The 25,637-nt window shown below is 39.5% G+C and overlaps 3 protein-coding genes across 3 annotated transcripts; 1 reads left to right on the top strand and 2 right to left on the bottom strand.

Moving 5' to 3' along the window:
- Window positions 1–463: 463 nt before the first annotated feature.
- Window positions 464–1,264, bottom strand: LOC110866838. Its single transcript, XM_022115989.1, has one exon. The coding sequence runs from the start codon at window positions 1,262–1,264 to the stop codon at window positions 464–466; it is 801 nt and encodes a 266-aa protein (XP_021971681.1).
- Window positions 1,265–9,755: 8,491 nt separating this feature from the next.
- LOC110866839 (protein MODIFIER OF SNC1 11) lies at window positions 9,756–16,163 on the bottom strand. Its single transcript, XM_035975002.1, has 7 exons — window positions 15,974–16,163; window positions 14,182–14,572; window positions 11,714–11,803; window positions 11,439–11,564; window positions 11,320–11,362; window positions 11,193–11,235; window positions 9,756–10,440 (listed from the first exon to the last, which is right to left on the bottom strand). The coding sequence occupies exons 1-6, from the start codon at window positions 16,161–16,163 to the stop codon at window positions 11,194–11,196; spliced, it is 882 nt and encodes a 293-aa protein (XP_035830895.1). The 3' UTR covers window positions 9,756–10,440; window position 11,193.
- A 3,773-nt stretch (window positions 16,164–19,936) lies between these two features.
- LOC110866840 lies at window positions 19,937–22,852 on the top strand. Its single transcript, XM_022115991.1, has one exon. The coding sequence runs from the start codon at window positions 19,937–19,939 to the stop codon at window positions 22,850–22,852; it is 2,916 nt and encodes a 971-aa protein (XP_021971683.1).
- Window positions 22,853–25,637: the final 2,785 nt, after the last annotated feature.

The following is a 25,637-nucleotide window of genomic DNA, read 5'->3' as shown; positions in this document are numbered from 1 at the left end:
ACTTGTTCTTGCAAGAATTCAAACACATATCACATTACCACTTTAATACGTAACAATCACCAATACATACAATAAGAGGACCACAAGAAAATTGGGCAGATGCATAATAAATATACATTCAAATTTCAAATCCACATCTACAAATAGGTGATCATAAATAGTTTTTATAACATGTTGGAAGCCGTAAATATACATTGAAATTGAGAAAGAATTTAATAGATATTTATGTCTTTTAGTGGTTTAATCAAGTCAATTAACTGACACACAAGAGAAGCATGAGTTTGACTTTTGGTTTTTTTTTTTTTTTTTTTTTTTTTTTTTTTTTTTTTTTTTTTTTTTGAACGGCGAAGATTCTATGAAATATAGAACAAGGGCCAGCAAGCTGTAAAACCCAAAAGTACAAGAAGCAAGAACAAAAACAAAATAAAAGATACAAAGCTAAATCAAACCAAAATTACAATCCTCATTTTATGATATCTCTAATATTGAATTCTTTCCATCTCTCCCATACTAGATTCTTCATTTTTGCTCTTTCTTTTATCCATAGGAACGAAAGTTCCTTTATTCCATCTATTATGTTTGCCACCGATCTCTCCTTTTCATTGAATTCCACATCGTTTCTAGCCTTCCAAATCTGCCACAAGGTAGTCATAACAATTGCCTTTATGACATTCTTCCATTCTTTGGATCCGTTATACCCCTCTATTTTTTCAAATACATCTTCACAAGACTCACTATTCTCTTGAATCGGAAGTTTTAACCACACCATTATATTCCACCATATTGCTCGGGATTTCAGACATGATATTAGCAAGTGATTCACCGACTCATCTTCCTTGTTGCACCTTGAACAGAGCCGGTCATCCATATGTATTCCCCTTTTAGCCAATTCTACCTTTGTCGCGATACGCCTTTTGAAAGCTCTCCAAGTGAAAAGGTTTACCTTTGGCGGTACCCACTTGTTCCAATATTTCCACGGAACATCTGTAGGCTCCAAAGTCTTTTTAGCGATTTCATCTCTTATCAAAGCTACTGAGAGAAGTTCACCTTGCTGCGTTTTCCACCTCCATACGTCTTCTTTTGCTACTAACTCATGTATCTCCAGAATCTTCTTTAATTCTTCAAATTGTTGTGCCTCTTGTAAGCTTTTTGTATTGCGTCTCCATTCCCAGTCCCACTTTTCTCCATCTCCTGCTTGTTTTACACAATTCTTAACCGTTATTCTTTTTTCTTTTGCCAAAGCATACAAGGCCGGAAATCTCATATTTAGAGGCTGACTTCCGATCCAAGTATCTAGCCAGAAACTCGTTCTACTTCCGTTTCCTATCTCCACAACCAAATTTTGTTCAGTGATAATTCCATTGCCTTGAATTCCTTTTCGATGCTGCAGATATCCTTCCAAGTGCCACTCATTTTGTTTTTTGATGGTACCACCGAATCTGAGTTTTGTTTTAGATGTAAACTCTCCACAACTTTTACCCACAATGCTCCAGGATTTTCTTTATACTTCCACCACCACTTTGCCAGTAATGCTAAATTGGTACTTCGAATGTCCCCGATTCCCAACCCCCCGTACCTTTTTGCCTTTATTAGATTATCCCACGCTACCCATCTCATTTTACTTTTACCATTCTTAATTCCCCATACAAAATCTCTTCTAATTGCTTCGAGGTCCAAGATGACCTTTTTTGGTGCTAAGAAAATTGAGAAGAAATAATTCGGTAACGCACCTAGCACAGCCTTTGCCAAAACCATTCTCCCAGCCATAGATAAATTTCTTGCTTTCCATGATGAAAGTTTAGAATTAAATTTGTCCACAATCGGTTTCCAATTTTTCACCCTTTTCATGTTGGCTCCAATTGGAATGCCCAAAAAATTAAATGGCATAATACCAACCTTACAGTTAAGATTACTAGCCATGGCTTCCATATCTCCATCATTTACCCCCACCCCGAATAGATTGCACTTCCCTAAGTTAACTTTTAAACCCGAACATAAGTAGAGACATCTCAATATTCTATTCATGTTTTTAATATTAGTTTCCGACCATTCCCCTAGAAAAATCGCATCATCCGCATAACATAAATGTGAAATCAGTGGCCCGTCCCTTGGTAACTTCACCCCTTTAAAAATACCGCTCTTTATAGCCCTATTCATTATTACATCTAAGGCCTCTAGAGCTAGAATAAACAAAAATGGAGATAAAGGGTCACCTTGTCTTAACCCTCGAGACAAGCAAAACTCGTTTGTAGGTGACCCATTTACCAAAACCGATGCTCTCCCTGATTTTAGACCCGCCCCAATCCATTTTCTCCATATCAATGGAAAATTCATAGCCTTTAGATTTGAAAGGATAAAATTCCAATTGATAGAATCGTATGCCTTTTCAAAATCAACTTTGAAAATGAAAATTTGTTTTTTGCAACTTTTAGCCCAAGCCAAAACCTCGTTAACAATCAACGGTCCATCCAAAATGGACCTCCCTTCTATGAATCCCGTTTGTATGTTACTCACCAAATTTGGAATGATTGGTTTGACCCTTCTAACTAGGACCTTTGCGATAATTTTGTAAACCATGCCGATTAAAGAAATTGGTCTAAAGTGTTTAACTAGATACGGATCACGTACCTTTGGGATTAAGGCTATGAAAGATGCATTACATCCCATTGGAATGTTTGGCTTGTTATGGAACTGTTTCATCAACTTCATTACACTCGGCTCTAAAATCCCCCAGTATTTCTTCATGAATTTGAAAGTTAAACCATCGGGTCCCGGGGCCTTATCTTCACCACACGACCAGATAGCATCCTTAACTTCCTTGTTTGTGAACTCTCCCACCAAACTCTTTGCTTGTGACTCTGTTACTTTTCTGAAGCCTCTTTTATCCATCGACGGTCTTTTCTTCAATGGCTCATCAAATAGATCTTCGAATACCTTCCTGATGTTTTCTTTGACTTCCCTTGGTTCACTAAGAACCCTGCCATCTATTGTTATTTTATTGATCCGATTCCTTGCCTTCCTACAGTTTACCATCTTATGGAAGAACCCCGAATTTTCATCCCCCAATTTCGCCCAGTTAACCTTTGCTCTTTGCTTTAGGTCCGCTATTATTTGTTTCTCGTGCTTTCTTATAGCAAGCCTCCCTTTGACCCTTTCTTCCTTCTCCTCATCTTTCAGTGCCCTTTTCTCAGCCGTGCATTCTATCTCTTCTATTCTTTTCTTTGTTTTTCTGATCTGTTTCTCCTCCTTTTCCTTCTGCAATTTTCTCCATTCCTTAATCTTTACTTTCAAATTCTTCAGTAACGTTGCCATATTTTTTATCCAGTCTTCCCCATTAGTATGTTTCTCTATGGTTCCTTTTACTACATCATCAAATCCTTCTTTCCCTATCCATGAATTAAATAGCCTAAAAGGAGGTGGCCCATAATCTTTTGACATGCACATCAACATCAATGGGTTATGGTCCGATAGGTGTCTCGGTAGGGCTTCCAGTTTTGCATTTGGCCATTTACTCATGAATGCATCACACACCAATATTCTGTCAATCTTACTCATGCTGGATCCGCTTTCCGTCATGAACGTAAATCTAGACCCGGTCATATGATATTCTAGTAATCCCATTTCAGCAATAAATTTGTTGAACGCCATTGCACTTATTGGGTCAAACTTAGAATTCATTCTATCTTCCAAAACCCTCACCTCGTTAAAGTCCCCAACTATTAGCCACATACCTTGTGTCTTCTGTTTAAAGTCTGCCAATTCCTTCCATGTGTTTCTTTTCTTCTGTACGTCATTTGGCGCATATACATTACACAAATTTATCGTCTCCTCAATCCCTTCTATGTTACCCGAGATTACAACAAAATTATCCTTCTTCACAGTATCTGTTACCTTCAAAACCTTTGGATCCCAAATCGTTACCAACCCTCCTGATCTCCCCTGTGCTTCTACTATTACTAATTCTATTTCTTCAAATGGCCAAAACTTTTTCATTATTACCTCATTCAAAGACGATACTTGTGTCTCTTGCAAACATAAGCAATTTACCTCATGTTCCTTTACCATTCTCCTAATCCATCCTGCCTTTTCCTCCCCCCCCACCCCTCTAATGTTTAGTGATAGGACATTCATTTTTGCACTTCCGACTCCTTTTCACCCTCTACTATCTTTCTTAACTGGGATTTAAAATTGCTTACCTTGATCTTCAGGATTTCCCCTACCGCTATTGTTTCTTGCACCTCTTTGTCTATCTCCTGTTGATGATTTACTTCCTTGTCCTTCTGATCACGTTCCGCCCTTTCTCCTGCGTCGGTTTCTTGGTCGCATCTCACTGCTTCATTTAGATCTGGAACATGGTTACCTTTGTGTTTTTTGGAGGTTGAGAATTCTTCGCCCCCTTTTCTTCTTTTGGTTGCCTTGGTCAAGGGATTTATCCTCCAAATCAGCTCTTCTACTTGAAAAGGATCCGATGGGTCTGGAATACCCTTGTTTAGATCCGGAATTTTTATCTCCTCATTGCTAAAAGCTTGGGCCAAGATGTCATCTGACTTACTTTTGGGCCTCCTCCTTTTGCACGCCAAACCTTTACCCCCTATTTTCTGTTGGGCCTTAAAACCTTCTTTTTCTACTGGCCCAGTTTTATCTTTGTCCTTTCTGTTTGTAAATGTTTTTTTAGAATCTCCAAAATTACCGGATTCTCTATCCGCGTGATTATTTGTTTCATTCCCAAAGATACTTTCCCAATTTTCACAAAAAACTGGATTTTCTTTTGTCTCTTCAATTTCCGCCGACTCGACCTTTTCTCTTTCCTCTTGATTGTTGGTCTTTTCATCTTCTTTGTCGTCGGTCACCCTTTCCGTCGGAGTCTTCGTCAATTCAACCGGAATTTCTACTTCGTTTAGGATTAAACAACTTCCCGGAATGAATTCCGGTTCCCACATCCCTGAAAGTTCCGATATCCACACTGTGTACTTCTGACCCCTGAAAACAATATCAACTTCCTCTTTGATTTCTTTACCGGAATCTACTATTACCCCCAATCTTACTTCATTTAGCGACCCACTGTTCACGTTCATCTTATCTTGGTATACAACCTTCCCGACTGTTTCTCCAATTTTTTCTCCTGTTTCTCTACTCCATAACATTACTGGGATACCGACTATTTTGATCCATGCTAATCTTTCAAACTTGATTTGTTCACCTTTCCACTCCCATACTTCTGAAAATATTTCTTCCCAGGTCTCTCTAAATCCAATTCTAAAGTCCTCTGCTTCCATCTGTGAGCCAAAGGTAATTAATAACTTTGCTCCTCCCAAGTATCTCACCTCCATTGTGTTGGGGAAAATTTCCGGTAAAATATCTCCCAAGATTTTCATTTTCTTCATATCCCTAATCACTGCGACTACCGTCCTTTTCTTCATTACTTTACTAAACTCTGACTCTTCTCCAGTTAACTGAACTGTTTTCCTTTTACCTTCTTCTTTATTATACCCTGTCAGAATATCCCTATAGGATACATTTGGTTTGTCATAGTTTATCGGTCCGCTTCTTTTGCTTTCTTTCTCGTGACTAGCACCCCTTTGTTTGTTCTCCATTTCCATACTCTTCTTTGGAATGTATCCAGGTCCCCCATGAAAACTTCCGCTTCCCCCTTTATAGTCTCTTCTTTTCTCCTTCTGAAATTTGGATACGTTGACTTTTATTTTATAACTTCCTATCCAGACATTGTTCAAGGCTTGTAGTAATTTATTCTGATCTTTTATTCTCTTGAATCTGACAAAACCGAATACCTTTCCTGCATGGTCCCTTCTCTTTGGAACAACCGCGTCACATATGACCCCACAACGTTGACACTCAACCCATAAATCTCTACCTGTCGTCCAGTCTGGTAAATTTGTTACGTAAAAGGTTGTTGCTTTTTCCGTCCCGTACTGGTTCTCCCCTTTTCTTGTTACATCAATCCATGGATTCTTCTTCTCGTTCACATCTTCTTCGATTTCCTTCCTACCTTCTTTCACACGCCATACTTTTTTTCCTTTTTTTCCTCCCTCCATTGGTCTTTCAGCAGTTGGGTGATATGCAAGGAAAGAAATGGATGAACACCCGAGTTTGACTTTTGGTAAGTTGTATATCAACACCTAGTTGGTTCTCTCTATGCCACGTGTACTATATGAGTTTGTTGAATAATTTAGGAGGGCAACATATTTATTCGCACACTTTTTGACATTTCAATACGGATCGTATAGGCTTATATGATCTGTATTGGATAAAGTTAAGACATGGCAGACTGGTAAGTGCAGGGGTTGTCTGACGACTGGTCTATACGATGCGTATTAAGGCCCTGATTTTTTAGGTTTGATTTTTTGTTGTGTTGTGTTTGGTTTTTGGTGTTTTGAGTTTGGTTATTGGTGTTTATTGTTGGTTATTTTTGTTTTAATGAACTTAAAATCTTTATTTTTTTATCGTTACGTATCGTATTATAGCGTATTGTGGCGTATCGTATCACATTTTTAACTTTTTAATATTTCATCGTGTCGTGTCGTATGATATCGTATCATCCTTGTACTGTATCGTGTCGTAGTTGTATTTTGGATTATTTTTTATGTTGACGTATTCACGACGTGTGATATTATACATTATACGTAACTAAGCAAACCAATCTAAACATTCAAAATAAACAATCACAAATACAAATAAACTGAAACTGCAAATTTAATTACATAATAGAGTAAATTACGTTTTTGGCCCCTGTGGTTATATCACTTTTACTATATTAGCCCAAAATAAGAATTTTTAACATATCTGCCCCCATGGTTTCTATAACTAACCATTTTGGCCCCTAAGTCTAGAGATCATGGGGGCCAAAATGGTTAGTTATAGAGACCATGGGGGCTAAAATGGTTAGATTTAGAGGCCAAAATGGTTAGTTATAGAGACCATGGGGGCAAATATGTTAAAAATTCTTATTTTGGGCTAATATAGTAAAAGTGATATAACCACAGGGGCCAAAAACGTAATTTACTCTACATAATAAGTTTGTATATATACATGACATCGTCCAAAATACATAAACAGTCAAAATACGAAAAAAAAAATACAACGATCCTAAACCGCTGGATCCGCATCCTGACCCTCCTGAGTCGTGCCTGAGGGCCCCATCCCCTGAGTCGCGCCTGAGGGCCCCGCCCCCTGATCCGCATCATGTCCAAGGCGAGGCGGCAATGACGGTATCGACAATGGGGTCCGACCACGGTCCATAGCCGCCTGTATATCGCCCTAGATCGCCCGCATGAGAAGGGCCTCAGTACAACTATGATGGGCGTCTATCCGCGCCTGTAGCCGGTCCTTCATCTGCTGGAAAGCAAGCGCCACAGATGGTGAGAGCTGGTCGTACAGAACGTACTAGGGGTATGAGGCACCCCCTGTAGCTGCGGTGGCGGTGGCGGTGGCGGAGATAGTGGGTGAGCGTGGTCACAATCGGCGTCATCATCATTGCCGGCATCACCACCTGCCGGCTCTAGCAGCTCCTCTGGTAACTCGGTTGGGAAGTCGGTGGGGACAAACAGCTGCTCGTCCGCTCCTATAAATCGAAGCCCGAGCCCAGGGAAGTCACGCGTCATGTGCATGCCGATCAGCGTCTGTCGTGTTAACCTGGTCAGCTCAACCGTGCCCCCCTCAGTGAACTGTGGGTCCTGCTGGGGAACAAGGCCTAACGAGTGAGCAATTAGCGTGATGTACGCCCCCGTACAACAGAGACTTGTCCTGCCAGTGGTACGCTGCCGTAAGCCACTGGGCTAGGCAGTGATGGAGGGCGCACGTCTCCCCCCATACAAGACAATACAGATAAAATAGATCTCCCTGATTGCACCACTTGCGACTCTGCGGTGGCAGGTGGCAATGACGGGTGGCAGCGACATGGTCAGCGATGGCGCTGGTGTTCGTCGACGTTGGGTGGCAGCGGCGGGTGGCTAGTTGTGGAGGTCGTGGGAGGTCATGGTGATAAAGGTAAGAGAGGGAATGGAATGGAAAAAAATAAGGGGTATGGATAGAATGAATTTGAGGGAATAGAATGCTCTATGTAACGGGTGATTTCATTACCTTGACAAACCAAACACATTTTTTTTCATCCTCTCGTAAGTTCGTTTCATTCCGCCTCTCATTCTTGCATACTAAACACTACCTAATTTTTCCTTTGGCGGTGAAATTCTGAAAACTATTGTGCATGTAAAAGGACATGATTGAGCCCATTTTCCCGTGAACGAACAAAACAAAATAACGGTAATTGATCATGTGACCATGTAACAAGGGCTTGTGTAACTTTTATTTCGTAGTGAATGTATCTGCCACTTGATTTCAAAACTATCAAATATCTAGCAAACAATAAAATTATGAGATTTTTTTAAACAGATTAAATATTACTATATCTATTTACAAAGTAAAATGACTTATTTTTACTGGAGTAAATTGTTAAAATCTTTCCTGAGGTTTGGGTATATTTACCATTTTCATCCAAACCAACTTTTTTGTACCAATAGTCGTCACTTTTGGATTTTTTTGCCATTTTCATCCAAACGTCTGACTTTTTTTGCCAAAATCGTCCATGAGATATGAGATTTTTAGTCATTTTCATCCAAATGTTTGATAGAAAAAATAAAGCAAATTAAAAGTTCGGATAAAAATGGCAAAAAATTCCAAAAGTGAAGGACTATATAGTACAAAAAAATTGTTTTGGATAAAAATGGCAACCATACCCAAACCTCATGAACGATTTTGGCAATTTACTCTTTTTACTGGCTAATTCAAAACTTCTAAACCTACTCCTAAATCTATACTAATGTACACCATAGGACTAAAACCCTATCGTTAAGCTTAGTGAACAACTTTTTTTAAAATGACTACTATTTCTAAAGTACTCTTGCCATCTGTACCTACACCTTGCAGGATTTAAATCCTCCACCTCTTGAATAAATAAGAGACACCTTACTACCACGATATCTCGAGAACAAGTTGATCTCTCAAGAACAAGCTTAGTGGACATTTAAGAATACGTCTATTAACAAGAAGCAAAAGAAAACAACATATAGCGTATATAGTGTTCGTTTCGTGAAATGTAATGAAATTAGAATTCGCGTAGGAATTGGAATTTGATTTGGAATTTAAGCATGTTCGTCTCATGCCTCGTGAAATGTAATGAAATTAGAATTCACGTAGGAATTGGAATTTGATTTGGAATTTAGGTGTGTTCGTCTCATAGAATGGAATGAAATCTAAAGAGAATTGGAACGTAGATTCCACTCTTTATGTTATTATGTTATTGTTCAATTCTCATTCCTTCTTTTATTGAAGTGAACAACATAAGAATTAAAATCAACATTCCAATTCTATCAAAGATCCTATTCCATTCTTAGAAATGATCATTCCTTCTTTTATTGAAGCGAGCATAAGAATTAAAATCAACATTCAAATTCTATTAAGATTTTATTCCATTCTTTGAAACGAACATTATCCAAGTATTATCACTAGGCTTTTCATGAAAGAGAAGGATGCAACTATCATCAATAATTTGTCCTAATGTTTCATGGAAAAACACGGACCCAAAATTTAAGATCACCAAACGTCATTTTACTGATATAAATCCATCATCTTCCCAAATCCCAACCCATTACACAAACAAACTCTTTTAACTCATGAACACTTGATGAGTTCATTCTAATATCATACCAACATATCTGACGACTGACGACCATTTACATTCATTGGGCATAAAGTGGTCATTTTTTATGAAAACAAAACGTTATCAAAACGCTAGAGCATACATAAACATAACCATCATTGTCATTTAACATTATGGTCCTTCCCTTGTTGCTACAGTTCTTACTAAACACCTACCTGCAGATAAAACTAGCGGCCCGACAACATTAACAGCAATCTCCTGCCAATGTCTCAACCAAATAACCACCGTCGTGTTCTACCGTTGTAAGCAAATATTCAAGTTCTAATCACAAATACAGTAAATCAGTTCACTACTAATCTAACATCGTATGACCATGATTCTTGGTGTGCGTGAAATGCAGCCCGAATATGTAACCATCATTACCTGAAGATGCATCAAAACACTGAATAGCAAAATGATAACTCAAAATACCTAGATTCACGGCAGGTCAAAAAAATGCAGCTAATTCACCAAAATCATGGACACAATGATGCTAGACTAGATAGTGAGATTTGAAATTAAAGTGAAAAGCTTAAGTTCTAGTTACTTCTTATGAATCATATTCTCCTACAATGAAACACCGTTGATTAATTCATGATTATTACTTTTGATATCCTTCTTAGTTTTAGTTTGGGAGAGTAGGAGACACAAGAACATTACTATTAATTAAGTCGGGCACGCCAGCTTTACTGATCCTCACTAAACCTAATATATGAGAAGCACCATAACTGCAACATCAACAAACACACGTGTCAGGAGTTTTTACATGAATCTTTACTAGTTTTTAAGGCCTGTAAACGAACCGAACACTCATGAACTGTTCGTGAACTTGTTCGGCGGGAAGTTCATTTATGTTTGTTTATTTAATATAAATGAACAAACATGAACACAAGTTTTTGTTCATTTAACTAAACGAACGAACATGAACACACATTTTGTTCATGAACGTCCATTTATGTTTGTTTCCATTTAAATACATAAGTAGTTATATTTATATATATATATCAAACATAAAAGGAACTTTCTACTAGTTATATTAATATAACTAATTGGTAATTGGGATTTATAATAATAAAAATGGGTTTTCCAATTGAATTTATGGTAACTACTCACTAATTTATATAAAAAAATCTTTATGTCCGTTTATGTTTAGTCAATTATGTTTATTTGTGTTCATTTATATTTGTTCAATTATGTTCATTTATGTTGTTTATTGTTTGTTAAATCATCTTCGTTTAAGTTTGTTTGTGTTCGTGAACTGTTCATGTAGGTTTTAAATGAACGAACATAAATGAACACGATTATGACAATTTTCTTAATAAACAAACATGAACAAAGAAAAGTGTTCGATTATATGTCTGTGTGTGCGTTCAGTTCATTTACAGGCATACTAGTTTATCAATAATCAAATGAGAAAATAATTGAAACTATGACCAGAAGTCAAAACACGGGTCTTACCGAAAAAAGAAAAAGTACGGACCTCATGCCTCTCCACCTGCCTTGCCAGCAATGGTCGCCGCCTTCTGTTTAAAAAGGTACAAAAATGAAACACAGTTAACGAAAAAGCACATAAACGTTTTACGAATTCACGCGTGCAAAAGACCTACTGGTTCAATTTTTCCATTTCCAGGTGCCGGTGTTCCAGAAAACCTGTAGGATGATACTTCAGCTTAATGTTCAAATTAAATGGAAACTACTAACGTTGAAAATAATCAAATATAATTACCTTAGTGCCCTTGCTTTCTTTTTCTCTTCCTCTATAGGATCAGCTTTAGAAGATGATCCAAACCTAGAGAGTCTAGCTTTCTTTTTCTCTTCTTCTTCAGTAGGTGTTGATTGTGTGATACCGAATCTGAGTAACAGAGCAATACATTCATCAATTAGCGAATAAGACACTTATAATTATAATTTATAAAGAAAAGGATGTTTTTTAAACTTTTTTAATGAATTAAAATTTGTAAAATGCAGTGAGTCAGTGACAAGTTGTATGCTTTGAACAACCTATCTGCTCTAGCCTTCCGTTTTAGCTCCTCAGCTTTCTTTGTGGTATCCGACCCTTGTGATCCAGGTGTTGTACCAGCAGTACCAAACCTGAAGTACATATGGCACAATCACAAAAGTGTTAATAACTGTTAAAGAAAATACCAAATGAAAAAAGCGAGAGCCTAAGAAGATAAAAGTGCACAATGAAAAAAATTGAAAATATATTATGTATTAGAAAAATAATAATATTCTACAAATAAAATAAACAAAACCTATTATATAACATTTAATATCATCTATTTAGTGTTAAAAGCTCTAAAATATTAGTGTATTGGTGTAGAAAAGTGGTTTTCCTTAGATAAAAGTAGAAATTTGTCTGGAATCTTGCCGGAATTTAGAGAATTTTGTTGGAAACTCTTAAGAATCTAGGAATCGCGTCGGAACCTATATGTGAATCATCACTTGGAGAATTAAAGCGCAATTGTCTTGACTCAAGGCGCAATTGTCTCGCGTCTCCGGAAAAGTGGGCCTACGCGCAAGAGGCGATGGCTTTTAACAACTATGGTTATATATTCAAACTTTTTAAAAAAGATTACATGTGCTTTAGTCACAGAGAGAAATGCTTGTATTTTTATCCTAAGCCATCAATAGCTTTTTACGTTGTATGCTACAACGCATATGATTGTGAATGAAAGAAAGATGTGAGCAGTGAATCTATATAAAAATTTCTAGCTTCTACTTAGCATCTTACAGCTTGCCTTGGCGTTTTCCTCCTAAACAAACTAGATAAAAAGCACAAGTAAAATATATTTTAGTACATTCAACATGTTTACCCTAACCTGAATGCAGTCTAGAAGTCTGTATAAGCATAATGTCAAAACGCAACCAATATTTAAGACACAATAAAGAGGACAATAAGTCAATAACATGTGCATAATGATCTTCATGGTTAAAAAAACTTCAAGTATCTGGTCCCTTTTGAAAAGAAAAAATCACAAGAGAAACAACTTGATGATCAACTACATAATTGATAAGGCAGATCTCTTCAGCAAGACAAAGAGAAAAGAAATGTTACTACTTAATAGATTTAATTCCTTCAAAGACAAACATCACAGTAAACAATGACTTCCTAATCAACTCCAAACGGTAAACTGTTATGAACCTAATGGGCCTGAGCCAACAGGCCCAGCTCAAGACACCCATCAAGTTACACGGACCTGTCGATTGGGGGAAAGAAACATGGTGGTATATAAAAAGGTATAGAACCGAAACACAGGGCATGAATGAATATTGTTAGAAGGTTATTGGCTTCTTCTTCCCACCTCCTACTCTGTAAACCCTAAGCTTCCCATCCCCTTCTTCTTCAGTTATCTTGCATTACATTCTGTTCTTATTTGTACTAGTTCAGAAACTTAATAGCTAAGTAGTTAATGCGGTAAAATATCGAATATCGGTCAAGGACCGATATTTGAGATATCGGTTATCGCGGTGGGATATTGGTGGGATCTCAGTAATTTTACTATCATGCTAAATTTATATATATAGCAATTTAACACTAACAATTGTAACAAGTAAAAACTGACTAAGACTTAAAACACTAACATTTAACAGTAACAACTAACAATTAAGACTTAAAACACTAATAGCAGCAATAAGAAGAAAAATGAACGGTAGAATTAAGAAGAATGGTATTGATATCGGGAAAATCGGTGATTTATCGATCAAATATCAGTTCTATATAGGTCAAATATCGGACAATATCACTGATATTATCGGTACCGATATTCTGACCAATATTTTGTACCGCTATCTCGGCAGGGGACCGATAACCGATATATCACTGATATATCGGTTGATATATCGGGATATTAACTACATAGCTTCATAGAAACCTATAGATTTTATACGTATTTGTATTTCCTGTTGAGTTGTGAAATAACCAGTCACAACATAAACCAATGAGGCAAACTAGTATTTCTATATATAACCATAATACCGTATAATGGTTTGACTTATCAAATGCTCCATTGTAACTTGTAAGTCAGCAAAAAGACAAAGTTAAGCAACAAACTATTTGCATAAAAACATATAAAAAATCCCCAAACAAGTAACAAACTATTTGCATCAAAACATATAAAAAAATCCACATATCACGCTACAAATCAAACAAACACTCATTGTCAGTTTAACCGTCATAACCTCAGCAGCAATAAAACTTCAAAGTTCCATAAACCGCATAATCTGATATCAAAAACAAACCTTAGCCCTAATTCTCTAAACTAACAATCTCTCAGCAGCAAAATAACTTAATGAAGCCACAAATCAAAAGAGTAAAACTTAACCGTAACTCCTAAAACACATAAACATCATATAAAATAATCATATCAACCTATAAAAAATCCGAAACCCTAGCTTCACATATACACACAAAAATAATATAAAAATAAAAACACTACTAAAGTACAACAGTACAATCAGTCAATCACCTCTCCGCACGAGAATTCCGTTTTTCTTCTTCCGAAAGCTGAACCGGCAAACCGAACCGCTCCGCACGGCGGATCTTCCGCTGAGTATCATCGGTAGCCGAATCACCTTCTTCGGTGCTGTTTCTATCACCAGCTTCCGTCGTAACGGTTACTGAATCATTGATATTCGAGTTTGTTTCGACGGAATCACCGTTGTTTTTGTCGGTGGTGGAAGTTGTTAGGTTCTCCGTTGAGATGTTTTCGGTTGTTGTGGATGGAGCCGTGGCTGGTGTGCTTTTCCGGTTGGTCGCCGGTCTTCGTCGTCGCCGTCGCCGTCGCCGTCGCCGTCGCCGTCGCCGTCGTATTCTCCGTCGCCATTGAAGAGGATGCGTTACGTGCCCTAATTTGTGATCTCACTGGTTTGATACTGTATAGGAGTACCCTGGGATTGTTAATGAAATGTTTGAAAAGCTAAGGGGTCAAAGTGCACATTTCTAGTAACTCGTAAGACCTGACGGTGTGGTACTAACGCCTGTGCCACGTTTGATCAATAGCGCCTCGTAGGGTGTTATTGAAGGGCTCGTCATCCCAATAACGAGTGCTAACGGGGCGTCCTCTCTTTTGGACCCTTGGTGAATGGTAACTATATAAACATTTTCTAATTTTAACTAGTCTTAAACCCTCGTATTACGGGGCGGGAACATAAAACCGTGCTACCAGTTTGAGGTCGAGGGGGCGTAAAACCGTGCTAACCAAACGATGACCAAAACCAGGGAAAAACATAAACAAATACATGGATTTATAACACCAAGTGTCACCTGAAGATATACATAAAATTAAGGACGAAAAACGGAACTCAGGAAAAAATCTATGTCGAAACGTTAACCAATTTAGATTATACCAACACGTACATAAAAGAAAGCATGTAAACTCCATGGAGTAAAAATGACATTTTACCAAGTTTTTGAAATGTTGAGGGCTATAAGTGTCCGCGTTAAAAGTTAAGGTAAAAATAATAAAATCCAAAAAAAAAAACAACCAAAAATACAAAAAACAAAAAGAGTAAAAAGAGTAAAAAAAAGACAAAAAGACACTATTCATTAGGATGTTATGAATTAATATATATATATATATATATAGTGGAGGGTTCAAATGAGAAGAATATTTTTATAAGAAGAAAAAAGAAGAAGTTTCAATCAATAAGAATGCTTCATTTTTCTTCATTTAATATTTGCATTTAATTTTAATATAAGGGTATATTGGTAAACTTATAAAAATCATTAATTTGTATTCTTTCCCTTTAATAACTAACTAAATTAAATTTGTAACTCCTTTTTCAAAATATATACTTTTTCCAAATTAAAAAAAAAAAACAAGTTAATTTAAAGTGTAGAATAAATTACTAGTTGTGTAAGATAAATTACGAGTTATGTAGGATATATTTTCGAGGTGTGTAGGATAAATTTCAACTGTGTAGGATAAAATTCTATAATGTGTAGGGTATATGTAGGAAAATTTTGATATGTGTAGGTTTTGTAGATTATATGTAGGATAATTAATGATTAGTTGACTAATTAATTAAAGAGTTAATAATTAATAATATGATTTATAAATGAAATAGTATTTTACTAATATGTCATTTCTTCTTTTTCTTCTCACATTAAGTTTCTTCTCAAATGAACCTATATATATATATATATATATATATATATACACAATCCATATATCTTTCAACATTTTTTACCACACAATTTCAAAATCCATCCTCTCAACTCATAAATTTTCACTCTCAACTACATATTTTTTCCTTCACCGTGTTTCCCAACAACACAAACGTGTTTTGTCTGAACCACCCGTTTTTGCAAATGATCAGCCGGTCGACCACGACAACTCGTATCAAATAAATCCACAAAAGAACGAGATCGAGTATTATTCGATAATGTCACCAAATTCCACACAAACCTCTCGAATGCCACAAACCTCGCATCCATCACAAGCGGCATCTGGTTTCCTCTTCTTTTCCATACCAATGCCACAAACCCCACAATCGTCGCTCAACCCCAAACTCCATCCAAATGTAAACACCGTAAGAAGAAACCGGATCAAGAACGTGCTCCAAAGTCATTTGAGAGGTAGACATGGATTGTAGAACTAGCTTTGTAACAAACGTGGCTCGACGTATTAGATCCTATTATTGGTGATATTTTTTTCTCAACTAAATTGCCTTCTATTAAAAAACGTATAACATTTTTTGTCAACTAAATATGAATTTCGTAAAAAAAACAAACGTACAAAATTCTATCTCATATGAAATTAATTTCTTTTTTAAACAAGAAGTGACCAAGAAGCAGACGTGTTTTGAAAAAGGACAAGAATGCGACAAAAATATCCAACTTCAACAACATCGTCAACTAGCTTTCGAACAATCGTATACAAGGAAACAGTTTAAACGATGTAGATGTCATGACTAGATTGTGATGTGATGATCAGTTTGTAGCATATTACAAAGTGAGGGTTTTGATAGTTGGAGAGGTTTTGTTAATCGATACAAGGGTTTGGGGTTTTCTGAAATCACGAGACGATTTATTCGTTGAGGTATATATTAAAAAGACATAAATGACCCTAACGTGAGGGCACATGGGAGAGGTCAAATGAATGATGTGTGACGACGGGCCAATGGGAAGCCCCATTTACCCGCTTTGGGCTGTCATCATGCGGGCCCAACAGGAAAAGCCCAACAAGAGTTTGCCTTGCCCACTAAGGTTACCGTTATGAGCGGGAAAAGGACCAGAGGAAGCAGGCAACATTTAATGCTTGATTAGAAGAGGATCTCTTGCTGGAAATGTACCTCATCGCCGGAAACATTAAATAAGGCTATGATCTTACCGTTGGGGGTCAGACACGTGTCTGAGCCCCCCGAAGACCATCAGAACCCGTTGGATTATCCCATCAAAATATCTCACGTGAAGGTTAAGGTTTAGGTGGTTATATAATAGTGAAAGACGATGATCACATGGACAACTAGAGGTATCTCATTTACTACATTCACATTTACTACTCTCACATTAACTTCCGACTAAGATTCCCACACATTTATCACACAAACCACATTTATTAGATTCACACCTTAGAGGAAGCATCCCGGTGATCATACTCATCGGGATAAACTCCTCAACTCTTCCGGCAAGTTTACTTATTCTTACGCCGGAGCTTGGTCACGGATCCCCCCTCCGGGGCCCTCGGTGGCGAGGCTAACGGTTTGTTCTTTTGCAGCAACGAGGGTAAAGGCTCTTGACGTCAGCGAAGATCCATCTAACGTCACCACGGGATTTGGGTATTCGACATTGGCGCCATCCGTGGGACATCAGCCTGACCGGTGTTCCCACATCAAACTCCGATGTTAAGAGTAGCATATCTCACCAACAACAACATGGCAACCCCACCCAACTCACGTGTCACCCAGACGGCACAGAATGATCTGGATAGGGTCACTGTAGAAGACATAACTCATGAAGAAGGCAACGAGAACCAGGTAGAAAACCCAGAAAGAACGGAACACATCACTCCAGATTTTGTGGCCATGCACAGAGAAAAATTAACAAAATGTCTCGAAGACTTAGAAAGACAAGAAAAGCTCAACAGCCTCAGGGCTAGGCTTTCCTTTGACACACCCTCCAATCAAGAAGGGACACACCCTCAAAACAAAAGCAACAGTGATGACCCACTGGAAACATTCATGACTGCCCTTAGACAAATGTCTTCAGAAGAAAGGGAAGACCTCATCGTAGGAAAAAAGCCAAAGGAGAAGGGAAAGGAAAGGGATAACCAAAATGGTGATGGCTTGGATTAACCCTATCTGCCACGGGATTTAGCTGAGGTCTCAAAGTTCACACGGAGGATTGCAGAAGCACCGATGCCCCCCAAGATAAAGCTACCCCCAAACTTTGACCGCTATGACGGGACAAGGGACCCTGAAGATCACCTCCATGCCTTCAGGGGAGCGGGACAACTTGGGCGATGGCCCATGCCGGTATGGTGCCACATGTTTGTACAAACTCTGATGGAGGGAGCTAGGCTCTGGTTTGACAGCCTCCCTCCGGGGGGGAATCGACAGTTATGAAGAGCTAAGCGAGAAATTCCTCAGGAACTTTGGTCAGCAAAGAAAGGTGGTCAAAAATCCAAACGAAATCCTACACATAAGGCAGAGGGACAACGAATGAATCGACCAGTATATGGAGAGGTTTGTCAAGGAGAGCATGAACATCAAGGATGTCCCGGAGGTCATGAAGATCAGCAGTTTCATAAACGGGCTAAAGCATGCACAGCTATGTGAGAAACTGGGGGAGGAGTTCCCTCACTCGTTCGATAACCTCATGGACAGGGTCAGAGCCTTTGTAAGAGGAAAAGATACAGTCAGCAAAGCCAAGGAGACGGACATCACGCCTCGAAGGGTCACCCCAGCTGCAAAGCCTCCTGAAAAAGGTACACCTTACTCCAGAAAACCCACTTTCGATAGAATGTTGCACGACAGAGCAAGGCCTTCATACTCCCCATATAGACCTCGGGGAAGAGGTCCCCCTCCTTACTCTGATAACTTCACCCCTCTCACCAAAACCCCCAACGAGATACTGGCCACTGAGAGGGTAAAGAACTCCTTCCCAAGGCCACCACCCATAAAACCTGGGCCGAAGGCACAACCAAACGAGTATTGTGACTTCCACAAAGGTTTTGGACACAAAACTGATGACTGCATGTACCTGAAGAGAGAGATAGAAGCCGCAGTAAAAACGGGAAGGCTGGCCCATTTGGTTAAGGAAATTAAGGAGGGGATCGCAAGGGAAGAGATGCAAGGGAGCCTGGGAGGGCAGATGTTGATATGATTAGAAGGAGAAATGAATTCGATACTACCCGGAGTGTAAAAGCCAGGATCTTGGGCTCCCCGGACTGCATGAAAGCTCCCATCCTTATGCCACACTTGGAAGAAAACGAAGTGCAACGACTTCCCCTCAACATCTCAGCCATAATAGCTGGCCACAAAGTGTCTCGAATACATGTGGACGGAGGGTCCGATGTCGAAGTAATATACGAGCATTGTTTCCTCAGATTTGACAGAGATGTAAGAGACCGGCTTGAAGAAGACTCCATCCCCTTAGTGGGATTCAACAACAGTGTATCACACCCCCTGGGAAAAATCAGGCTCCCATTCACAGTTGGGGTAGGGGATCGGGTTCGAACAATAAACTTGACCTTCATAGTGGTTCGGGCACCCTCAAAGTACAACGAAATCCTAGGAAGACCTGGAATCGGGGACCTACAAGCACAGGCATCCACCCCTCACGGAGCTTTAGTGTTTCAAACACCGAAGGGCTTAGCCTGGGTAAAGTCCGTTTCTGAAGTAATTTCCTCTGTATCCGAAGGAGAGGCATCTGAGAAGCCCCGGAAAGAGGGGATAGAGGAGTGGGCCCTTTGCGATAGATTCCCAGAACAGACGATCAAAGTAGGAAGTCACTTAAGTGACAAATGCAAGAGTTCCCTGAAAGAACTGCTTCTCCTGAACATAGATGTGTTTGCATTCCAACACGGAGACATGACAGGAATCCCCAGGAGCCTAACTGAACACCGGCTCAACACCTACACATGGGCGAAACCAGTAAGACAGAAAAAGCGAAGCATGGGACCCAACAAAAGAAGAGCTGCTTGTGAGGAAACTAGAAAACTGCTCAGGGCAGGAATAGTCAGAGAAGTAAAGTAGCCGTCCTGGGTCGCCAATCCGGTCATGGTTCAAAAGAAAGACGGGGGATGGAGGATGTGCATTGACTTCCAGGATCTAAACAAAGCATGTCCTAAGGACTGTTACCCCCTCCCAGAAATAGACGTCCAGGTAGACTCTTTGTCTCAGTACCCCCTGAAATGCTTCCTGGATGCCTACAAGAGATACCACCAGATCCAGATGTCAATAGAGGACGAAGAGAAAACCGCCTTCATCACAAACGAAGGGACATTCTGCTATACCAAGATGCCCTTCGGTCTTAAAAATGCTGGGGCCACATATCAGAGATTCATGAACACCCTGTTCAGGGAACAACGGGGAAGGAACTTGGAGGTATACGTCGACGACATTGTTATCAAAAGCCTGACAGAAATGGCCATGATAGATGACATAGCTGAGACTCTTCACACTATGCAAGACGTGAATATGAAATTAAACCCCGGAAAGTGTTGTTTTGGGGTAGAGGAAGGGAGTTTCCTAGGGGTAGTGGTCACTAAAGGAGGAATCAAAGCTAACCCGGAGAAAACTCAAGTTGTGGCTGAAATGCGATCCCCTAGGTCCCTGAAAGATATTCAACAACTGAACGGGAGGTTAATAGCACTAAACCGTTTCTTATCAAAGGTAGCCGACAGGACCCTCCCCTTCATGAAAGTGTTGAAGGATTGCCTCCAAACGAACAGGTTCAAATGGACCCCAGAAGCGGAGGCTGCCTTCCAAGAAATGAAAACTTACATCTGCAAGCTCCCAACATTGGCCACCCCAGTACCCGGGAAACTCCTGCTCCTATATTTGTCCGCCTCGAAAACGACCGTAAGTGCGGTCATGATGGTAGAACGGGAAGGGAAGCAGATCCCCATATATTTCATCAGCAGAACACTTGAAGGCCCCGAGGAACGCTACATGCCCCTGGAGAAGCTGGCATTAGCCTTTGTTTTCGCATCCCGGAGACTCAGGAGGTACTTCCAAGGGCACAAGATTACCCTGATGACTGATCAACCTCTCCAAAAGGTACTCAGGAGGTCGGAGCTGTCAGGACGGTTGGCTAAATGGGTTGTGGAGCTGGGGGAATACTCTTTAGAGTTTAAGCCCAGGACGGCCATGAAGGGGCAGATACTGGCCGACTTTTTAGCAGAAGTCCCCGAGGATGAAGAGAGGGAACTTTTAAAATGGGAAGCCTTAGAGAAAGAAGAAAGAGAAAAGGAGGACGAGGCTGTGTGGAAGTTACTCACCGACGGGGCCTCTAGTGAAGAAGGGAGCGGGGCAGGCATCACATTGATAAGCCCCGAAGGGATTGAGCTGACCTGTGCCATAAGACTGGACTTCGAGAACACCAACAACACTGCAGAGTATGAGGCCCTCTTAGCAGGAATGAGGCTGGCACAAAAAATGAAAGCAAGGCATGTGGAAGCTAGCACCGATTCACAACTGGTGGTTAAACAGTACCAAGGAGAGTATGAAGCCAAAGACAACACCATGGCTCAGTACGTGGCAAAAGTAAAGGAAACAGCCAAGGCATTCAAAACTTTCAAATTAGAATACATCCCCCGAGGAAGAAACAGAAAATCTGATGCCCTCAGTAAATTGGCCTCGGTGGCATTCGACCACCTAGCAAGAGAAGTCAAAGTGGAAGTCCTGACCTCCCCTTCCCTCAACACGAAGGAGGTAACCGCAATTGAGAATGTGCGGGAAACATGGATGAGACCGATCATAAAGTTCCTCAGAGACGGAACATTGCCCGAGGGAGACTGGGCAGCCAGAAAGGTAAGGGTCAAGGCCCTGCAGTATGAGCTGATTGATGGGGAGTTGTATCGAAGATCATACCTAGGCCCATCCCTGAAATGTGTCGATACGGAAGAAGCTGAGTATGTGATTAGGGAAATGCATGAAGGGATTTGTGGAATGCATTCGGGGCCAAGGACGATAGTAACAAGGGCAATGAATGCGGGGTTCTATTGGCCGCGAATGTATGAAACAACATCCGAGGAGATCAAGAGGTGTGATAATTTCCAGGTACATGCACCAATGACCCACCGACACAAACACTCCATGATACCCGTCTCAACGTCCCGGCCCTTCCAAAAGTGGGCTATCGACATAATTGGGCCATTCCCGGAAGGTTCAGGAGGGGTCAAGTATGTCGTAGTGGCCATCGATTATTTTACCAAGTGGATCGAGGCGAAGCCCTTGGCAAAAATAACTAGGGAACAGATGAGGCGGTTCGTATTAGACAACATCATCTGCAGATATGGGGTCCCAAAGGAACTGGTGAGCGATAATGGCGTCCAATTTGCTGGAAGACCTTTTAAGCCATGGTGCGAGCAGATGCACATTCAACAAGTATTTACCTCCATCACCCATGCCCAAAGTAATGGACTGGTAGAAAGAGCTAATCAAAGTGTCATCAAGGGAATGAAGGGAAGACTCGGGAGAAAACAAAAGGGATGGCTGGAGGAATTACCATTCGTGTTATGGGCATACAGGACCACTCCTAAAAGTTGTAATGGGGAGACTCCTTTCAGCCTAACTTATGGGACAGAGGCTGTCATCCCAGCTGAGATAGGATCCCCAACTGCCCGAATAAGGCTCCGGGAGGAGGAGAATGAACAAGACCTCAGGATGAACTTGAATCTCTTGGAAGAAAGAAGAGAAATAGCAGCAATCAGGGAGGCCAAGTACAAGAGGCAGCTAGAAAGTTATTACAACACCAGGATGAAGAAGCTCAACCTCGTCCCAGGGGATCTAGTCCTAAGAGCAAATGAGGCCAGCCTGCAAGAAAGCACTAAAAAGCTAGGCCCCAACTGGGAAGGGCCATACCGAGTCATGTGGGCAAACGGCAAAGGGAGCTGCAAATTGGAAACACTCGAAGGCAAGGAGGTTCCCAGAACATGGAACCTCATGCAGCTTAGGAAATATTATATGTGAGGGGTCTGCCCCCTTGAAAAATGGCCAAGAGCCACTTTTGTAACATTTAACTATTAATCTGGGGTCCCCCCAAGGACAGATCTTTTGTAACAATTTATGCTGGGAAGTCTAAATCCCCAAGAAGTGAATGAAAAACGGACAGTCAATGTGTCCTCTTTTGACAAAGTAACGGGCATTATACCTAGGCAGACATGCCTAGAAACACCATAAAACCTAACTAACAGGCAAACACACGTGTATAAAGCATATCAAACATGCCAAAAGCCCGGCCGTGGGGCAAAAAGGGTCTAGCTAACCCAAAGAAAACGGACAAAAAAGCAAACCAAAAACATAATCTCACATTACAAACTTGTCCAATGATTGGCCTCGAACAGACAATCCATGTTTACTAAACAAACCACAAACACAATATATCTTTGCAAACTAAACTGCAAAAAGAAATCATGTTTCATTCATTCACAAAGCAAATGTACAAAGAAAAGCCTCAATAACTTTGGCCGAAATACAAAACAACAAAGCACGACAAATTCAACCAAAAGAACCAAAGCTCAACCTCTTGTAAAATGGTCCAAAAGTCCCCAGGAAGAACACCGTCTTGATCCTAAGCAAAAGCCCCTGCAAAGCAACAAACATAACAAAAAGCATGCAAATAACAGGGCAACAACACAAGAGCATAAATGTAACAACTCTCACTAAAATTAATACTTAGTATGTTAATTATCTATTAAGAAAACCCTAATTAAGACATCCAAGTGATTCTGCACAAACCCTAAAATTTTCAGAACAATCGGAATCGGGACCAGGGCCCCTAAAACCCAGGGGGGTAAACCCTAGTGGACGATTTTCTAAATAACTTGTTGTCGAATTCGAATTTGGAGAAATCATCAACTCAGCAGGCCTAGTCCCACACGTGGTAACCCTATGACCATTAGGTGTCCTTTACGGACCGTAAGGAAAAAAAGTCTTACGGTCCGTAAGCATGTCAAATTTTGTGTATAAATAGTAGACATTGGGACTTGATTTCTGGCACTAAAACGACGAAGAAATTCGTTATACACACTGAGATATCATAGAAACAGTCCACAACACACACAAATTCACGAAGTGCTGCCGCAAAACAGGGTAATAACTCGATCGCTATTACGATTCAACGTCCGATCGATTGAAACTATCCAACGATGATTAAGTGCTGCTCAAATTAAGTTTATACTTTGTCATTCGTCGTGATTTCGACTTGAATGTTTGAGTGATGTCCGAACTCGGGCTATACTCTGTCATTCGTTGTGAATCCACTGAATTGTTAAGTATTGCACTTTGTTAATCGTTGTGAGGGTTTAATCTCGTGAATTGTCGTAACTGCTGTATTAGTTACTAACCCAGTTTGTGTGCATTATTATTAAAATTAGGTTAAACAAGGCTAAATCAGTAGGCTTATACACTGCTCGTTAAATCTGCAATGTGAGTCATTCTCTTTTTATCAACTGTTTTACAATACTCCAAATTATTTTCAAAAGTTATAATTACAGGGACTAAGTCGTGGATATCTTGAATCACTGGCTAGTGCGGTATTGTGCACATTACTAATTTTCTCCCAGTTAGGTTCATTGACCTAATGGGATAATCATCACTATTTAGGTTCATTGACCTAATAGTGGTATGACCATCGTCACCATTGTGACATGTCACCATTGTGACACGACGCCAGATAAAAATAAGATATAAACCATTGTAATCGCTCTTATGCTGTAATTTTATAACTAAGGGTCATTTTATAAAACCTGAATGAACTCACTCTGTATTTCCCGCTGACAAAACCTTTTTCGAACATGTTACAGGTGATCTGTTATGATCCAGGAAAAGTGCCGTGAAGCACTACAAGCTTAAGAAAGTGGCTCATGATAAAATAAAGAAACATGTTTTGTAAAATAAAAGATTTCCCAGTGAATTCAAATGATTGTAAATTACCGGGGTTTTATCCCTAAATTATGTAAACGGTCAGTTTTAAATATTGAAAGATCCTGTTTTAAAAGACTTCCGTTGTCGCCTAAATTAAATACCACGGGATTTCTGTCCCGCGGCTCCTGAAACGGGTCAAACCAGGTTGGGGGGCCGTGACAGAAAAAGGTGGTATCAGAGCCACTGATCAAGCCACTAATTTAAGCCAATTAAGTATTTAGAAAATACTTAATTTTTATTAATTGCTATTTTGTGATTATGTGTTTTATTATCTGACTAATTGTGTACAGTATGGGCAGATCTTTATATGCTAGCCAATGTAGCGATTAATGCAAATCCTTAAATAATTTGACCCAAGTTTTAGCACCTTTATTATCTACCGTCTAGAAACCTTATTTCAGTAAATAAATAAATTTACAAATAAAACCTAGTGTGTTTTAAATTTCAGTTGTTTTGGTAGTTACCCAGTATGAAATAATATTTAAAAGTTTTTCTATATAATTTTGTTATAAATTTTAACTTAGTAATTGTGTGTATTTTGCTAAACAGCATGAGTGACTTGTCTGACGCCCTTCAGAATTTAAATCTCTATCCTGTAAGAATAGAGGTTTCCAGAGATTTCAATAGGTATATACCAGACATAGAAGAACCTATAGAATTCAACGCTTTACCTCTCGAGAAACCCAAGCCTAAGAAAATGGAAATTGGGGAAAGTTCTAGGCAAATTGAAAGGTTACCATCTCAGGAAGAGCTAGATTTTATATTGGCAAGCTATAATACTATTAAGCCTGTTAATGAAAATGTTTTTATTCACTTTCTTGAAACACAA

Source organism: Helianthus annuus, chromosome 7 (genome assembly GCF_002127325.2).
Source record: "Helianthus annuus cultivar XRQ/B chromosome 7, HanXRQr2.0-SUNRISE, whole genome shotgun sequence".
In the NCBI taxonomy this organism is placed as follows: Eukaryota; Viridiplantae; Streptophyta; class Magnoliopsida; order Asterales; family Asteraceae; genus Helianthus; species Helianthus annuus.
Note: the sequence above shows the minus strand (reverse complement) of the source record. Positions and strands in the feature narration are given on the sequence as shown.